General features: G+C 48.9%; 1 protein-coding gene and 2 long non-coding RNA genes across 3 annotated transcripts in view; 1 reads left to right on the plus strand and 2 right to left on the minus strand.

The window, feature by feature from the left end:
- LOC139060952 (uncharacterized) overlaps positions 1-16,852 on the minus strand; it is a 58,128-nt gene that overhangs the window by 14,996 nt on the left and 26,280 nt on the right. The window lies entirely within an intron of this gene.
- Positions 11,032-12,221, plus strand: LOC139061408 (uncharacterized). The gene is made up of 5 exons (XM_070541403.1): positions 11,032-11,120; positions 11,227-11,331; positions 11,444-11,548; positions 12,038-12,142; positions 12,195-12,221. The coding sequence occupies exons 2-5, from the start codon at positions 11,233-11,235 to the stop codon at positions 12,219-12,221; spliced, it is 336 nt and encodes a 111-aa protein (XP_070397504.1). The 5' UTR covers positions 11,032-11,120; positions 11,227-11,232.
- LOC135898027 (uncharacterized) lies at positions 12,276-14,684 on the minus strand. Its single transcript, XR_011506941.1, has 3 exons — positions 14,471-14,684; positions 14,135-14,226; positions 12,276-12,387 (listed from the first exon to the last, which is right to left on the minus strand). It is a non-coding gene; the product is annotated as an uncharacterized lncRNA (long non-coding RNA).

Here is a 16,852-nt window from a genome sequence, read left to right on the forward strand (position 1 = left end):
GTTCGTACTGATGCCAGCGGTCACGGAATTGGCGCAGTACTGGCACAACGCCAGCGCGGCAACGACCGTGTTATCGCTTACGCCAGCAGGCTCCTCTCACCCGCGGAGCGCAACTATTCCATCACTGAGCGTGAGTGTCTGGCCCTAGTTTGGGCGGTTGCGAAGTTCCGCCCATACTTATAAGGCCGACCCTTTTCCGTTATCACAGACCATCACGCGCTTTGTTGGTTATGCTCATTGAAAGACCCTTCAGGAAGACTTGGTCGCTGGGCCTTACGCCTCCAAGAATATTCGTTCTCTGTCACCTAGAAATCTGGCCGGCTACACAAGGACGCTGACTGCCTGTCTCGCTACCCGGTAGACGAGCCTGACGACGCCGACAGTAGTACCGCCGACGGCATTTTCTCTGTGTCTGCCTTCGCTAACATCGCCGATGAGCAGTACCGAGACCTATCGCTGCGAGTACTCATCGAGCGTCTGCGCTCTACACCTACCGACGCATCCGTTCGCCGATATGTCCTCCAGGGCGGCATTCTGTACCCAAGGAACTTCCTCCCTGACGGATCTGATCTTCTTCTTGTCGTGCCAAAACATCTACGACAGACTGTGCTCTTTGAGATGCATGACGCACCTACTGCAGGACATCTTGGCGTAACCCGCACGTACGACCGCGTCCGCCGCCGCTTCTATTGGCCTGGTCTCGCTCGCTCCGTCCGACAGTATGTTGCTGCCTGCGATACCTGCCAGCGTCGGAAAACACCTCAGGTGCTACCTGCCGGTCATCTCCAGCCGATCACTGTCCCTGTGGAACCGTTCTTTCGTGTTGGATTAGACCTCCTCGGTCCCTTTCCCACGTCATCCTCTGGGAACAAATGGGTAGCCGTCGCGACTGATTACGCCACCCGATACGCTATCACGCGGGCTCTCCCTACCAGTTGCGCCACTGACGTCGCGGACTTTCTCTTGCGTGACATTATCTTACTTCATGGCGCCCCGCGACAGCTGCTCACTGACCGTGGTCGTAACTTCCTCTCGAAAGTTATCGCCGACATTGTACGTTCCTGCTCCACTCAACACAAGCTGACTACCTCATACCATCCTCAAACCAATGGCCTGACAGAGCGGTTAAACCGTACTCTTACCGATATGCTGTCAAAGTACGTTTCCAAGGACCACCGCGACTGGGACATTGCCCTTCCTTACGTCACATTCGCTTATAATTCTTCCCGGCACGACACCGCCGGATTTTCTCCCTTTTATCTGCTCTACGGTCGCGAACCGACCTTGCCCCTTGACACGGCACTTCCTCCTGCTTCGATCTCAACAAGCGAGTATGCGCGCGACGCCATCGCTCTCGCCGACCATGCACGCCAGCTTGCCCGTGCTCGACTGACGGACTCGCACACCACTCAGCAGCGTCAGTACAACGCCCGCCACCGTGACGTACAGTTTTCGCCTGGTGCTCTCGTGCTCTTGTGGTCGCCCTCTCGTCACGTCGGACTTTCACAAAAGCTCCTTTCGCGATACACAGGGCCCTACCGCGTGCTGCGCCAGGTGACGCCTGTGACGTACGAAATTGCCCCTGTGAGCTCAACCTCGTCATCTACTGTGGCACCTAGTGATGTCGTGCACGTCAGTAGGCTCAAGGCCTACTACACTGTTTCCAAGTCCGGCCTTTAGTCGCTCCGGGACGGCGCTTTTGCCGCCGGGGGTAGTGCTACGGAATAGTATTACCGATGACGAAGAGGCGAGCAGTAAGAAGACGACGACAACGATGAGAGGCTAGCGCGGGCTGTTGCCTCTTGGCCAAGTGCGGCGTATTACGTTGTAAATATACTTGTATATAGCTTTTCATTTGCGTCTTCTTACGTTACAATATTAACTAGTAACAGTAGACGATGGAATAATCAGGCGCCGACTGATAATAACTTTTCGCAGACTAACGCCAATGGTTTATCGTCTGTCTCATGTACAGTGCACAACGGAGGTGCGACGCTCGCAACGCCATCTGGCAAAGCTTTTCGCAACTCGAGCATTCTGAGAAGCCTGGTAGCTGCCAGGGCGCTGTTTCTTCTGCACAGCCGGAATGTCCTTGCGTGCTTCATCGCGACAATACATCGTCGCCGCGTGCAGTAAGAACACCGACCGAGTTGTTGAAACGCTACGCTAAAATCTTGCTATCACTTTCAATGTACCTTAAAAGCTCCTCTTCTTGAGCTAGTTGGTAGCTGTTCATTATAAAATATGAAGACGCCAAACAAACCGAAACACACAAGAGATGAGAAGGGGACAAGGCGCCACAGTTGCACTTGCGACTGGCTACTTGTCCCGTTCTCTTCTCTTGTGTGTGTCGGTTTGTTTGGCGTCTTCACATTTTATAATTACTTTCAATGTTTCACCCGTCAGGCTAAACAACTAAATATTTTTATTGTCCTTCTATAGGGATGTCTGTAGTATTTCTTCGTATAAATGAGCCATTCGTATATCTGCTTTCTTCTCTCCCCGATATCAGTTCACACGTGGAAGCTTTCTTTCACGGCGTGGAATGCGCTCGCTGACGATATGAAAGCAGTCTTTATCTCGTCGTGTCTCAGTTATTCAGGAATTTCCAATGGCGCGATGGCGTACACTCGGCCACAAAATATTTCGGGACACGATAGTGTGTGGCGCACCCCTGTTTCGCGCATGCGCGTCCCTCCGTGACTGCAAGCGCGCATGTTTCCGCGCCGGCGGTGTCCGAGAGTAGCCGCGAGGTAGCCCGGCTACGACTGGCGCTGTGGCGGCTTCGACGGGCACAGTTAAGCGTAGCCTCAGCTTGCGCCCCCCGCGGCGGACGCTTCTAACGCGACAGCGTTAAGGAGACCGTGTCGCAGGAAATCCGGCGTCCGGTGTCGCATCGGCAAAAAGCTTTTACACCCACGTATACCCAGGGCTTCTATATGATGCAAGGCATTGACTGAAATAATTGAACTTCACGAGCTAAAATACGCAGAAAAATCGTAAACTACGACTTGCATACACCTACAGAAACAATAGCTCTCGGATTGTAATTTCACTATACCAGACAAAATAAATAGTTTGCGCAAAAACTCAAACAAACCCCTTCACAAACCCAAACCGGCCGAGGCGTTCACAGACCAGCCGCGGCGTCCGCCATTTTGCGCGCGCCGGCGGGTTGGGCGTCTCGAGGTCCACGGAGCGGTGCGCCCGGTGTCCTCCATTAAAGGGACACTTCAAGGTTATAATTAAGTCCACGTGGACTCTTGAAATATCATCCAGAAACCTCGAAACGCTTGTTTCTGCGCGAAGAAGAGACGTATTTTAAGAGAAAATGCGTTCTGTAGCGTCGGCGTGCCTCTAGCGCAGTTCAAATCACCCGCCCTTTCATCGAGGAGTAGTGACGTCATGGTCTCATATGGTGACGTTGCAACGTCGGTGAGTAAAACGGCGCCCGCAGACGGCGCTACGGCTTTTCTGCGCAAAACGTAAACACGGGGCCATAAACAGAGCCAAGATGGAGCCGACAACAGCGCTAAAGCGGAACTATGGTTGCTAGCGAAAGTGAAAATGCGGGACGATAAGCTGGCTCTCTATTTCATGACGCCAACTTGGACGGTCGTTGCAAAGGACGACTCTGACAACTACACATTGTCTCGCGATGCTGGCCTCGACTTCAGCGATTTAAGCACTGACGAACGTCACTTGCTGCCGAGGGCTCGCGCTGCCGGCGTCATTGCGTACTACTACGGCGGCGGCCTGCTTTGAAAGGCACCCCACACGACTTCAGTAAGTCGGCGTCGAACTCGTAATACACTGTACGAAAGTGCAGCGAGCACACTACGTGATTGTTCGGCTCTTTGCCAGCGCGCTGTGACAGAGGTACGACACTTAACCACTTCCAACGGAGAGGTTCACTCGTTGTCACAGAGTGGTAAGCAACGTTGGATTCCCCGCTGCGACGGCCCTTGGCCAAGTTCCGCGGACTGATCGCGCATCCCACGACACCACATGGACGTGGCATTCTCACTGCTTGTTCCAAATGCAAGTTTCGCGAGCCAGCAGGACCACCGCAGCACGACGCGATAACGAAACAACTGAAACTCAAAGCGCGCGCGGCGCAATGTCGAGCGCGCAGAGTCGAGCGAAAACTAAACCTTTCGATCAGCCATATTAATCAAGCGTAACGTCAATATGTTATTTTTTCTTGCAATCGAGCAGAAGTAGACAAGTAGCATTTTGTTCCGTCTTATAACGTAATGAAATGATCTTTTTATTACGGGTAGTTGAGTACTAGTCACAAATGCTTATGAGGAGTGCCTTCGTCATCGGGCCAGTACTGGAATGTCGCTGGAGGGTCTAAATAGTGTGAAGCATTTACTTTAGTTTTTCGGCTGCTCAAGCTCTGTTCGCGATTATATTGGCGCCTTAGACGTTCTAGAGCATTGCTTTATCACTTTACCTTGACTTCATACTAACCCATTAGTGTCCCTTTAACTCCAGCTGGCGTTCGCCTCCGCCGCATCGCGAACCACGCAAGATGCCGTGCTTCCGCCACAAAGCTCGCCGTTCATGCACTTCTGTCTTCCTCTCGTTCAAAAGTCACTACACACACACACACACGGCACGCGTTTGCAGGTAAACATTACGATTACGAATGCTCCATTTGCCGTAAAGGGTGGGGAGCAGTCAGGGGTGTTTGAATGCTATCGCACTCCAATCTTAAAGGCGAAGCTTAAGCATCACTCGAATTTGTTGTCGAGTCACGGGCGCGGACGCATAGGGGGCCGGTCGCGAACGCAACAAGTCATCTGTTTTTCTTTTTTCGGCGCTGCGCCTACTCGTGGCCAATCCTCGTTCTTTCTTTCTTTTACTTTTTTTCTCTAGCAAGAAAGCGTGCGGTAAAGGCGCACTATAGAAGTAGACATCCGGCCATTTGGGTTACGGATTTGAGGAGTGGAACAAGTAGGTGAATCGGCTGTCGTGGGAGATGATAGCAGTTAAGCATGAACAGGGGAGATTGTGCAGGGGTGGGGGGTAAAATTTCGATGAAGGTGTGAGCAATAGGGGAAGTAACGTCGTGCTCCGCGTAATGCAAGGTGTTACAGACGTATGTAACCACCCGAGGAAGTTCAGTGGAGTCAGAGGGGATAACAGCGTATCCTGGCAGTTGCCTGCAAACATTGGCGTCCTGGATAGCGATAATGTCTGGTGGGGACAAAGAGTTGGCGATAATCTGCTGCAGAGGGTCGCGCTTTCGCCGAAAGCCCCTGCAATTCCATTGAATAATTTGTAAGGAATTATTTTGCCTCGGAGGAGCCATGTTGAAGGGTGGCGGGGCGAAGGAGGAGTGCAGAAGGTGGGACTGCCTGGGGAGAGGCCGCTGAGAGTCCAGATATAAGGTTAGCTAAACGCTCCTCAACCTTGGCCATGATGCTAGATATGACCCTATCTATTATACCTGTAATGGTAGCTTCAATCATAGTCTGGCACTGTGCAGTGACCTGCGCAGTAATGCGCTCTGTGAACTTGGATTCTAGGTTTTGGGCGAGGTCCTGAAATTTGGCTTCCAGGTCTATAGGTTGGACTGGGCTCTCATCAGGCCTCCTCTTTTTCTGAGGAGGTTGGTCGGACGGGTTGGATGAGGAAGATGGGGATGGTGGAGCGGGGGGTAGAGCAGGGGTGGAGGTAGAGAGGGCTGCCTTGAGCTGCCTTACCTCATCCCGCAGAGCCTTCACGTCCGAGTCCTGGGAGGTCATGATATTCGTCTTGGCAACCTTGGAAGCCCATGTAGAGGTAGACGGGAGGGTCGTGTTAAGCGGGGGAAAGTCCTTCTTGGTAGGGAACTTTGACTTCTGGGGCGGTGGGCTATGTCGTTTGGTGGCGGAATTTCTTGCCTTGCACGAGCCGGTGCCCGTGAGGTGCTGCCCCCCCACAGAGAATGCAGATCGGGATGCAGGAGGGAACATCTTGCGGCTCATGCTTGTCCCCGCACCGCGGGCAGAGACCACTCTTGGGGTGGGGGCACACGTCGTGTCTGTGCCCGGTCGACGACAGTTTGTGCACGCGTCTGGACTTCCCTTGTACGTCGTGCATCTATGCACTACACTCATGTAGCGTATGGTGTGAGGGACTGGGCCATGCGCAAATGTGATCAATATGGAGAGGGTCCTACTCATTCTGCGGGCTGCGATGATATCAGCTTCCGGGTTGCGAGTCTGGAGGTCTTGTAGCATCTCTTCGGGTGTTTCCGCCCAGTAGGCTTGCGAGATGACTCCGCGCGCAGCAGCGGGCGGCGGTGCGATGTAGGCGGCGACGGGGTAACTGGTTTCTTGAAGGACCACTTCCTTGAGTTGGACGAGGTGAAGGGCCGTTGACTCGTGAGGTGTAGCGACCGTGAAGGTGTTATTCGTCGGGTGAATCCGGAGGTGGAACTCTCCTAGGTCCCGGTCAGCGGCGGTGACTCGCAGAGCTTTCATGAGTGGCTGCGCCATGGCTCCGTTCAAAGCGAGGCCTCCTCTTGGTCGGAAGACTACCCTTATAGTGCCGGGAGGGAGTGAAGCAAGTTGCTTACTTCGCAATGCGATTGCGTGCGTCACGCGCAGCTGTTGTTGTTGAGCACGGTATGTCGGCTTGAAGGTCGCAGGGGCAGTGTCGGCCGGAGCACCGACGGCGGGCGCGGCAGGCTTATCTCGAACAGGGGCTGCATGAGGAGGCACAACCAGCGTTTCCGGGCTTGGTTTGCCTCCTTTGTACGCGCGGAGTATCGTGGTCCACTCACTGGGTCTGAACGTTGTCGGGTCGAGGTCTTCGCCCTGCACCTCCATGGCTGTTGGGGGTGGGTGCGCTACCAGTGATTAGCGAGGCAAGACCAAGTGCGCGGGTGACGAGGAGCAGACTTTCCGACATCGATGTGGTCCAAAAAAATTGGAGGACGCTTAAGCTTCGCCTTCAAGAGTGGGACGCGACAGCGTTCCCGTCGACCCGCCAAGGGGTATAAGACAATGCGCTACGGCACAGCGATCACTTACGATGCGCCCCGCATCGGACTTAGCGCCCACCTATCACGCGGTGAGCGTCGAGCAACGCAGCGTTCGGTGCGGCAACGAAACCTGCGCCTGAGCGAACGGAACGAACCAAAGAACTCGGTGTCTCGGAGGGGAAACGATCTACGCCAGCCAAACGTCGCGATCGGCACGGGCAGAGAGATAGATAGTAATCTAAAGAAAGGACCGGGAGCACCGCGAAGCGTCGTCAGGGGAGAGGGAGTCCCGCGACGCGCCTGGCAGCGGTCCCAATGCGCGCGCGGCGCGCCTCCTGTCGGGGCAGCGCCGTACATTGAGAGGAGAGGGTCTTCTGTGTTTGCCGCACGATGGCTCTGCGTGTGCGGAAAGCGCAGAAGAAATGCAGCGGAAACGCACTTCGCAACTCGTGTAATTGTGACTTCTGTACGTTACATGTTCATAATTACCGATATACACCGCAGTATAACGTTCCACGGCTCGTTTCGAAGGCAACAACGCATTCACTAGAGGCGCGTTTGCACCGCTTGGAAGCATCGAACTCGTGGCTGAGTGGTAGCGTCTCCGTCTCACACTCCGGAGACCCTGGTTCGATTCCCACCGGGCCAATCTTGGAAGTTGCTTTTTATTTATGAAGCGCCTGCCATGATTTATCGCTCACGGTCAACGCCGCAAACGCCGCCGCCGACACCGACGCCGACGACACCGGCTTTTCTGCGACACGAGCTCCTTAACGCTATCGCGTTAAAAGTTCGGATGTAGGTTTAGCGGTCGGCAGCGGCGCAAACGGAGGGGATTCGTGCGTATTGCGTGGTGACTGGCACACACAGCGCACGGCACCTCGGGAGGCCCGGGCGGGGGGCGACGGGCAAAGCTCGCGCCTCGGGAGGCCCGGGCAGGGGGCGACGGGCAAAGCTCACGTCGGATCGGTTCGGAGTGCGCGCCGACGGCACGTACGCTCTCTTCGGGCAGATTTCGGGGTCCGGAGAGCGCCGACGGCACGTCCGCTCACTTCGGGTGGCTGTGGTCGACTCTCCAAGACGAGAATGAACCCTTGGGGCCGCGATCAGAGATCGTCGTTCGGCGCCTTCGTTCGGTTAACGGCGCGCGGGATTGGCCTACTCCGCGCCGACGCCGCCAGCCGCGGGGCGCGGCTGCGTTTTCGGTGACGTCAAAATGACGACACGCAAAATCACGACGTCAAATGACAAGGTGCAACCGAGCACGTTGTCTGCTAGGGGGGGAGTTGGCAAGTTGGGAGCGATCATACGGTTATTACGAGACCACACGGAGGAAGGAAACTAAGGAGAGGCCCTGACGTCACCCTTTGTGAAGCAAAAGTGAAGCCGGAAGTTGGCGTTGCTCGTGGCGATGCTCCGCCTTTTGTGCCACCCTCCTCTCTTGTTTACATCTTTCGCGAAACCACGTGCGCCGCGCTGCGCGTGGTTTCGCGCACGGAGCGCGCTCGCTCGCTCCGCAGCAATACTAAACAATCGCGATGTCTCATTGCGTTGCCGTTGCCGAACCCATGTTAAAAGAAGTTCATAATGAACTTCACAAATTGGGCCGTGAGGTCGAATCGGCTGCTTTTACCGGCTATTATGAAAATAAACATGCCTTAAATATAAGGCCAACCAACTGAACTCTTCTCATTAACCGCAGGTACCGGCCGCTACCCAGCTCTTGCGTGTTTTTTAAAAAAAGGTCCCCTTTATCGCTGCCTTCTACTTGCTTTTCTCTGCTTGGGCTTCCTGGGGCTCTCATACGGTCTTGCGAGCTAGACGTCTGGCGATGCGAAAAAAGATGTACGCATTCTTACTGCACCGCAAGAACGCACTGGAGACACGTACGACACACCAACCCATTTGCGATCCATTTGGAGTTTATGAGCACAAACACATTCTCGCTTGAGGAATCGTCGTGCTTTATTGAACAAACTTCGTGTGGCCGCGCATCACTTCGACAGCGCGCCGGCGAGGAGGCAGAATGTTGTTTCTGACTCCACGTTTAGGTTCATTGACTGCGGCTTGAGGTGCCTTCTTCGCACGGTAAGTGAAGCGTCACGGAACCAAAGTTTTGCGATAGCCGGCGCACAATGCAGAACAGTACGCGCGTGGAACCGGCCCACCTGCGACCATGAAACAGCCGTTTGCTGTGTTCGCAGGTACGCTCTGTGGAGCCTTCCTCACTCTTGCGGCGCATCCGCTGACCTTCCCTGCGCTTCGCGCGCGCACAGATAAGGTACGCCTGCGGTAGGGAGAATTATTTCCTTAATAAGTCAAAGCAGCCGCTTCTTTCCCATCTTCCCGGATGAAGAGTCGACTGGCCGGCGCACGGTGCCGAACAATACGCGCGTGGACCCGGCCTACGTGGGAGCATGGAATAGCTAGCCGTTCGACGTGTTCGCAGGTGTACGTTCTGTGGCGCCTTGTGTATTCTTGCAGCGCATCCGCTAACCTTCACTTCCCTGCGCTTCTCGCAGGCACAGATGAGATAAGCTTGTGGTAGGGAGGATTCGTTCCTTAATAAGTCAAAGCAGCCGTCCCGGATGAAGAGTCGACTGGCCATGACTGCATTTTCTGCGTTTCTTTCCTAGCGAACGATGCGCGAAAGGCACCGTTTTTTCAGTTTTCGTTCCGCGCACGAGTTGTGCGGACGCTTGCCTAGGTATCCGCTCATCCAATGCCTAGTTGTTGTGTGCCAGGATGCAAGTCGCGCACGCCGACAAGTGGACCGCCCATATCTTTTCACGTGTAAGTAAATTTCCTTATGTGGTTGGTGTTTTATCGGAGGAAAAACTAGAACTTATTATACACGCATTCACATAGCGATAATAATTCTATAGTTATAGTATAACAGTAAAATATTTTATTCGCACAGTATAAGTTATCATCTAATACATATGCGCGTGATTCTTCATTATCAGGTTTCCCGGTGACACCGTTCGTCGGAAAAAGTGGATAGAGGCAATTTGGCCATCCTCCAGAGGTGATCGAGAGCCTAAGAAGCAAGCCCGCATTTGTTCAACTCACTTTCGGGATGAACATATAGATCGCACGTCGCCAAGTAGAGTCCGTCTGCGGGGACATGCAGTGCCGACGCTCTTGGTGAGAACTGATGCTTCTTATGAGGCATGGCTCTTGCAATACATACACAAATGCATATAAGGAAGGGGGGGGGGTTTCTTTAAACTGGTAAACAATGCTGATACCTGTATGCGACCAGAATTTTAGTAGAGGATAAATTTTAGAAAGCAAATTTACACACAATCAACCGACTTACCGAAACAAATAAATAAATTTTCAGCAGTATACAGTGCTCACTATACAAGTTTTCCAACTTTAACACGAGTTAAAACTCTATATGTTTCTCATAACTTTTAATTATGCATATCGTACCTGCTTCTCTGGTTATTCGTGGCACCCAGTACACGAGTTGGAGTGATGGAAAAAAATTAACTGCATGCATTTTAAACTTTCTACTGAAAGCACAATTTCAGAAGTAATCTTGCCAAACCATGCCAAATAATTTTGTGAGAGCAAACAAAGGATATGTTGTTAGTAGTCCCAAAGTGGCCAAGCACATATTCAGTTACTGCTATTTGACATCCCTTCCTTATCATGTGTAACATTATTAATATGAAGTTTGCAACCTCCCAGCTGCCTCATCCAGTTTACCAAGGTGACAGTGCATCTGATGCAACAAGCCATGTTGCACACTCGCACTCTGCATCCTCTCAACTCGCGCAAGGATGTGATGAAGGCTTGATGGTGCTTGCACAGGTGAACATTTGAATTCGCTAATAATAGCCAGCAGTTGCTATTGAACAAAAAATTGTATCAGGCCATTTGGCACATATCAAAGACTGCACAACGCCTAATAGGGATGAATGCGGCTATCGCACGCTCATCCCTGTAAATTCCACGTCTCGCTTAGTCCAAGTCATGCCGCACAGTTTTACTTGAAGCGGTTATTTACTCATTGATGTCTTGCCCTCAGGTTGCCACAAGTTTTGATGAACGCTCAGCTCAGGCCAGCCTACCTACCCCTGGTTTGTCTGGCTTAGGTGCTGGTCTCTACAGTCAGACTACGTTTGAACAGGTGCACATTATTTCCTTCTGTGTTGCACTTTTCCTACACCTTTGTAGTACTTCAAGTAGGCAGTTTAGGCCATACAGGTGATTACAATAAGCACTCTTGTTTTCAGGCTGCCATGGATTTGGAATATGAAACTGCAGTCCAGACCAACCTGTCTGAGCCCGGTCCATCTGGCCTAAGTACCAGTGTTCCTATTGAGCCACAACTTGCGCAGGTGAGCATCTATTCTATGTGCAATTCACCCAACACATTTATTGTGTTATAAGCATACAGTGGTTGCAATTGAAGTTTAAACGGAAATGGCTGACATGTGCTCTTGCTACCAGGCTGCAATGGATACTGGAGACAACAGTCAAGTACAGGAGAGCCTCTATGTCACCGACCCATCCAGCCTAGCTGCTGTTCTTCAATTGGAGGTGACACCAGTGCAGGTAAACACGTCTTTTCTGTAAAAAAAGGCTATGCTAACATAGTTAGCACTTTCCATTTATTTCTGTGCTTGCATTATTCTGATGTTAAGGGGTGCATGAACTAGCCTAGCTTATAGTATTATAGTCACAAGACACTGGTTTAGAGACTGAAGTTCTGTCCTCCTCCCGTTTGATCACAATCAATACAAAAATGAAAGTAGCGGAAATATGTAACAGGTTTGTGGGCCCAACTAATTTTTCATAACGCTAATACCTAATAAAATCTATATGACTGCTGAAGAAACTGATTCAAGCTAGCATTCTTGCATGAGCTCAACATTGAGTGAGTGCGGTCACTGTTCTGTCAATACACACAAACCTATACATGAACTATTTTAAATACATAGCTGCTTTCTTTCCTACATGTTTGCTGAGTACTTCAGGAAGGCAGTAGTGTGTTACTGTGTTGTAAGGCAAACAGCTGATATACATAAGCACTCTTGTTTTCAGGCTGCCATGGATTTGGAATATGAAACTGCAGTCCAGACCAGCCTGTCTGAGCCCGGTCCATCTGGCCTAAGTACCAGTGTTCCTATTGAGCCACAACTTGCGCAGGTGAGCATCTATTCTATGTGCAATTCACCCAACACTTTTATTGTGTTATAAGCATACAGTGGTTGCAATTGAAGTTTAAACGGAAATGGCTGGCATGTGCTCTTGCTACCAGGCTGCAATGGATACCGGAGACAACAGTCAAGTACAGGAGAGCCTCTATGTCACCGACCCATCCAGCCTAGCTGCTGTTCTTCAATTGGAGGTGACACCAGTGCAGGTAAACACGTCTTTTCTGTAAAAAAAGGCTATGCTAACATAGTTAGCACTTTCCATTTAGTTCTGTGCTTGCATTATTTTGATGTTAAGGGGTGCATGAACTAGCCTAGCTTAAGGTATTCTAGTCACAAGACAGTGGTGTAGTGACTGTGAAGTTCTGTCCTCCTCCCGTTTGATCACAATCAATACAAAAATGAAAGTAGCAGAAATATGTAACAGGTTTGTGGGCCCAACTAATTTTTGATAAAGCTATTACCTAATAAAACCTATATGATTGCTATTACTCTCGAGAAACTGATTCAAGCTAGCAAGGGCATACATGCAAGCTTACAGATCTGCTTTGAAAACATGGCTGATTAGTGCTGATTGTTTGGTACTCATGTTTGGAGGGCGTTAGCCTGTTACATGCAGTCACGCACTCGTGATAGTGTGGTATGAAGTGATAGTGTGAAGACTTCGAGCTGCGCCGCCGGAAATTAAACTGCTATTATACAACGCATTTATTCGCCCAGTTCTCGAATATGGTAACACAATTTGGTTTCCTTATACACAACAGCTTATTAACAAACTAGAAGGAGTGCAGCGAAAGGCAATTAGATTCATCTTTAACAAATACAAGAATAGCGATTCACCTACCCAACTGCTAAAACAAGCCGGTATTCCTACTCTGCAAAACCGTGCCAAGCTAGCAAGACTTAAATTATTGTTCCAATTAATACACAATGCATTACGAATAAATACTTCTTTGTATATATCCCTAGCTGACACCAGACTTTCCCGCCATAAGCATTCATTAACACTTAAAGAGTATGCATTTTGCACTGACTGTTTTAGATATTCGTTCTTTCCTCTTGCAATAAGAGAATGGAATAGCCTGGACCCCTTCATAACGACTAGCAGATCGTTGCCGAAATTTATAACCCTTGTAGAAGAGCTGTTGTGCAATAATTAGATTATGTTAGCCGGAAATAACCCCACTCATGTCATTGTATAAAATGAGATCTGTATGAGCATGGTATTTGCCTATGTAATGTCACCCCCTTTTGCCAAATGAAATGTACCCTTGTTTTATTTCCTACCATAAGTGTATATCTGCTTCGTGTCGATTGCAAATATAGTTGAAATCATGTAAACCTGTTTTTATCACTATTTGTGAGTGTATAATCTATGCCCAACCTGTAAAAATCCCGCTGGGATTGACAGTATCTGAAATAATAATAATAATAATAATAATAATAATAATAATAATAATAATATTAATAATAATAATATGGAGCACCCACAATATACACCTCATGATTCACTGACACTTCCCTTTTTTCATAGGATAAACTTAGCATGCAGCTTTCATATTGGTTGCAGTATGCTTCTACAAGTTAGCAACAGTAAAAAATTCTGTAGTGTAATGTTGTTTTTAAGAAACTTCAGTCCACCATCTCATGAACAATCATGTTGCTACCTTGAGGTGCATTGCTCATGCAACAACTGGTGCTGTGCATTCATTGTAACAGGGTCAGTAGTGTTATCAGTCATCATCTCACGTGTTAGTCAAATCGCATTAAGGGTACAGTAGTGCCTGCCATAATTGGCGATGCAAGTCCCAGTAAATATAAGTACTTGTGCTCATTGCAAATCATTTAACCATTAATTAATGAGGTGCTATCAACTGCTTCTGCAGAAACTACAAAGGTCATCGAATGTGGAAGCTGCTCTAACAACGCCAAAAAAAGGAAGCTGGCAAAGGTAAGGCAGATCTACAGATGGAAAATATCTTACCAAAGCAATGTATGTGCATCCAAGTAAATGAATGTGAGCAGTTCTAGTAACCGGGCATCCTTATTTTGACATTATCATTTTTTTTAAATCACCTGTGGCGAAACAGCAAAATTATACTCATCGATCTGCATGGCTTGGAAGAGGTGACAATTAATCACATAAGACATTAAAAACCATAATTGAATAATTAACAAAATTCCACTCAAGCTAATAAGTTTAGCCTACATATTGCACCACTCAAGCTAATAAGTTTAGCCTACATATTGCAATATACAAACTGAAGCCGGTGGTTTCACAAGGCACATCCACTTGGAATGAATTTTTAAACTTGCATACCTTTTGAAATAAGCACCGTCAAACTTGCGATGAAAATGCACTGTTCGTCTGCTTACTTTTCTTCACAATGTCTCTTTACACACTGAGGCACAAAAAAACTGCTGGAACACCAAAGCAGTTCGTCATGAAACTTGAGAATGCATATCCCAAAACTGGCGTCTTCATAATTCACTTGGAGCAGATGACTTCCGAAGGGATCGGCTACAAGTGATAAATTGCAACGTGTGCTGCACAGTAATTAGATAAAAAACTTAATTAGTTAAATATTAATTTTAATTCCTTGTACAATTATAGTCTGTCTGTGAGTAATCTAGCCCAAGATGAAGAACTGTGCTCCGTGTCATGGGCAATACAAAAAATTATGTTCATAAAAAATAAGCATTTATTGAGTTCAGTGTAATTCAACAACAGCAGACAGGGATATGTATGTAAGGGCATAATTTGATTCCAGACAATGCATACTAACTACACATGCTGTATTTATCTGCATGATGTATAAATCAATAAATGCATATAATAAGTGTTTTAATATCTGTGGTTTGAGCTCACAAAACTGGTTGGCTAGTCATGGTAAGATGTTCTTTGAGGAGACCATGATATGATGGCAGATGGTTGTCATGCATGTGTAAGTTTGACGCATTTTTTAGCATGAATGTGGATAGAAAGAACAGGAGGGTTGCAATGTGTGGGCTTGTTGGTAATGCATATTCAAGGGGTGTACGGTAGTGCGATTAAAAGACGGGACAAAAGAAGACACACAGGGACACACACAGCGCACACAGCGAAAGAAGACACACAGCGCTGTGTGTCCCTGTGTGTCTTCGTTTGTCCAGTCTTTTAATCGTGCTACAGTACACCACTTGAATAAAGAACAGGAATGCAGGAAAAATAAAGCCTGAAATCTGTCCTTGAGCTTAGTTATATCATTATTAACAGCACTTTAAGTTTGCACAGGTGTTACAGCTTACTAGTTGATAAAATGGTTATAATATAATAAATTAGGCTTTCCTTGTGACACTTAGTTTTTGCATTCTAGGTCGACACCCCTGAGAAAGCTTTCTTGCGGGCTCGTGCAGCAAGACTTGCTTCACAGCAGCAACAGTCAAGAAAAGCGATCAAAAGACTGCAGCAATCAAGGCGGCGTCTTCAAAAACAGAATGCCGAACTAAAATCGGTTCTGAAGACACTAACCACACAGAACATTTTGCTCAGAGAACAAGTTTCTGTGCTCGACAGTCTTGGTGCTGCAAATCAACAGCTTTTGCAACGACAGGTAGCAAAGCAGACAGGACAACAGAAACCAAAGGAGTACTCGCCTGAGTTGAGAACATTTGCTCTCACTCTCAACTTTTATTCACCACGGGCATACAGTTATGTGAGGAAGGTATTCGACACATGCTTACCACATCCTCGTACTTTAAGGAAATGGTACGAAAGCATTGATGGGAAGGCAGGGTTTTCTAAAGAGGCTGCGACTGCTCTAAAGCTGAAGTGTTCAGAGAACAGCACCCGAGGCCATCAAACAGTGTGCAGCCTCATAGTTGATGAGATGTCAATCAGACAGCAAGTCCAATGGCAAGGGGGCCACTTTGAAGGCTACGTGGACATGGGCACAGGAGCCGAAGGTGACTGCTTGCCACAGGCGAAAGCTGCCTTTGTTATAATGGTCGTCTGTATTAATGGGCACTGGAAGGTTCCTCTGTGTTACTTCCTTGTAGATGGAATTGTAGGTGAACAGCGAGCAAACCTAGTTAAGCAAAGCTTGCTGTCTGCACATGAGGCAGGGGCCATGGTTGTCTCAATAACTTGTGATGGTGCACCAGCAAACATAGCAATGCTTCAAGAGCTTGGCTGCAATTTTACAGATATTGACAATCTGCAAACAACTTTCCAGCACCCAGCAACCAAAGAACCAGTTGCAGCCTTTTTAGATCCCTGCCATATGCTGAAGTTGGTGAGGAATGCTCTTGCTCATCACAAATACTTTATCAACCAAGATGGAAGGGTCGTATCCTGGGCATATGTGGAGAAGCTGCACAATTTGCAAGAAAAAGAGGGTGTCCATTTGGCAAACAAGTTGCGAAAAGCTCATATTGAGTGGCAAAGGCAACCGATGAAGGTTCGCCTGGCAGCCCAAGTGATGAGCCTGTCCGTGGCGACGGCACTTGCTGAATGCAGGATCATGCACGTGGAAGGGTTTGCCAATACAGAACCAACCGAGGAATTCTTAGTCATTGTCAACAACCTCTTTGATGTGTTGAATTCCCGCAGTATGAATCAAAGAGAGTGGAAGAAGCCACTGTGCAAAGAAAATATAAATAATGTAAAAGATATGTTTAATACTGCAGTACAGTACCTTTCCGCTTTGAAAGAGCCTGTAAA

The sequence above is a fragment of the Dermacentor albipictus genome, chromosome 6, assembly GCF_038994185.2.
Source record: "Dermacentor albipictus isolate Rhodes 1998 colony chromosome 6, USDA_Dalb.pri_finalv2, whole genome shotgun sequence".
In the NCBI taxonomy this organism is placed as follows: domain Eukaryota; kingdom Metazoa; phylum Arthropoda; class Arachnida; order Ixodida; family Ixodidae; genus Dermacentor; species Dermacentor albipictus.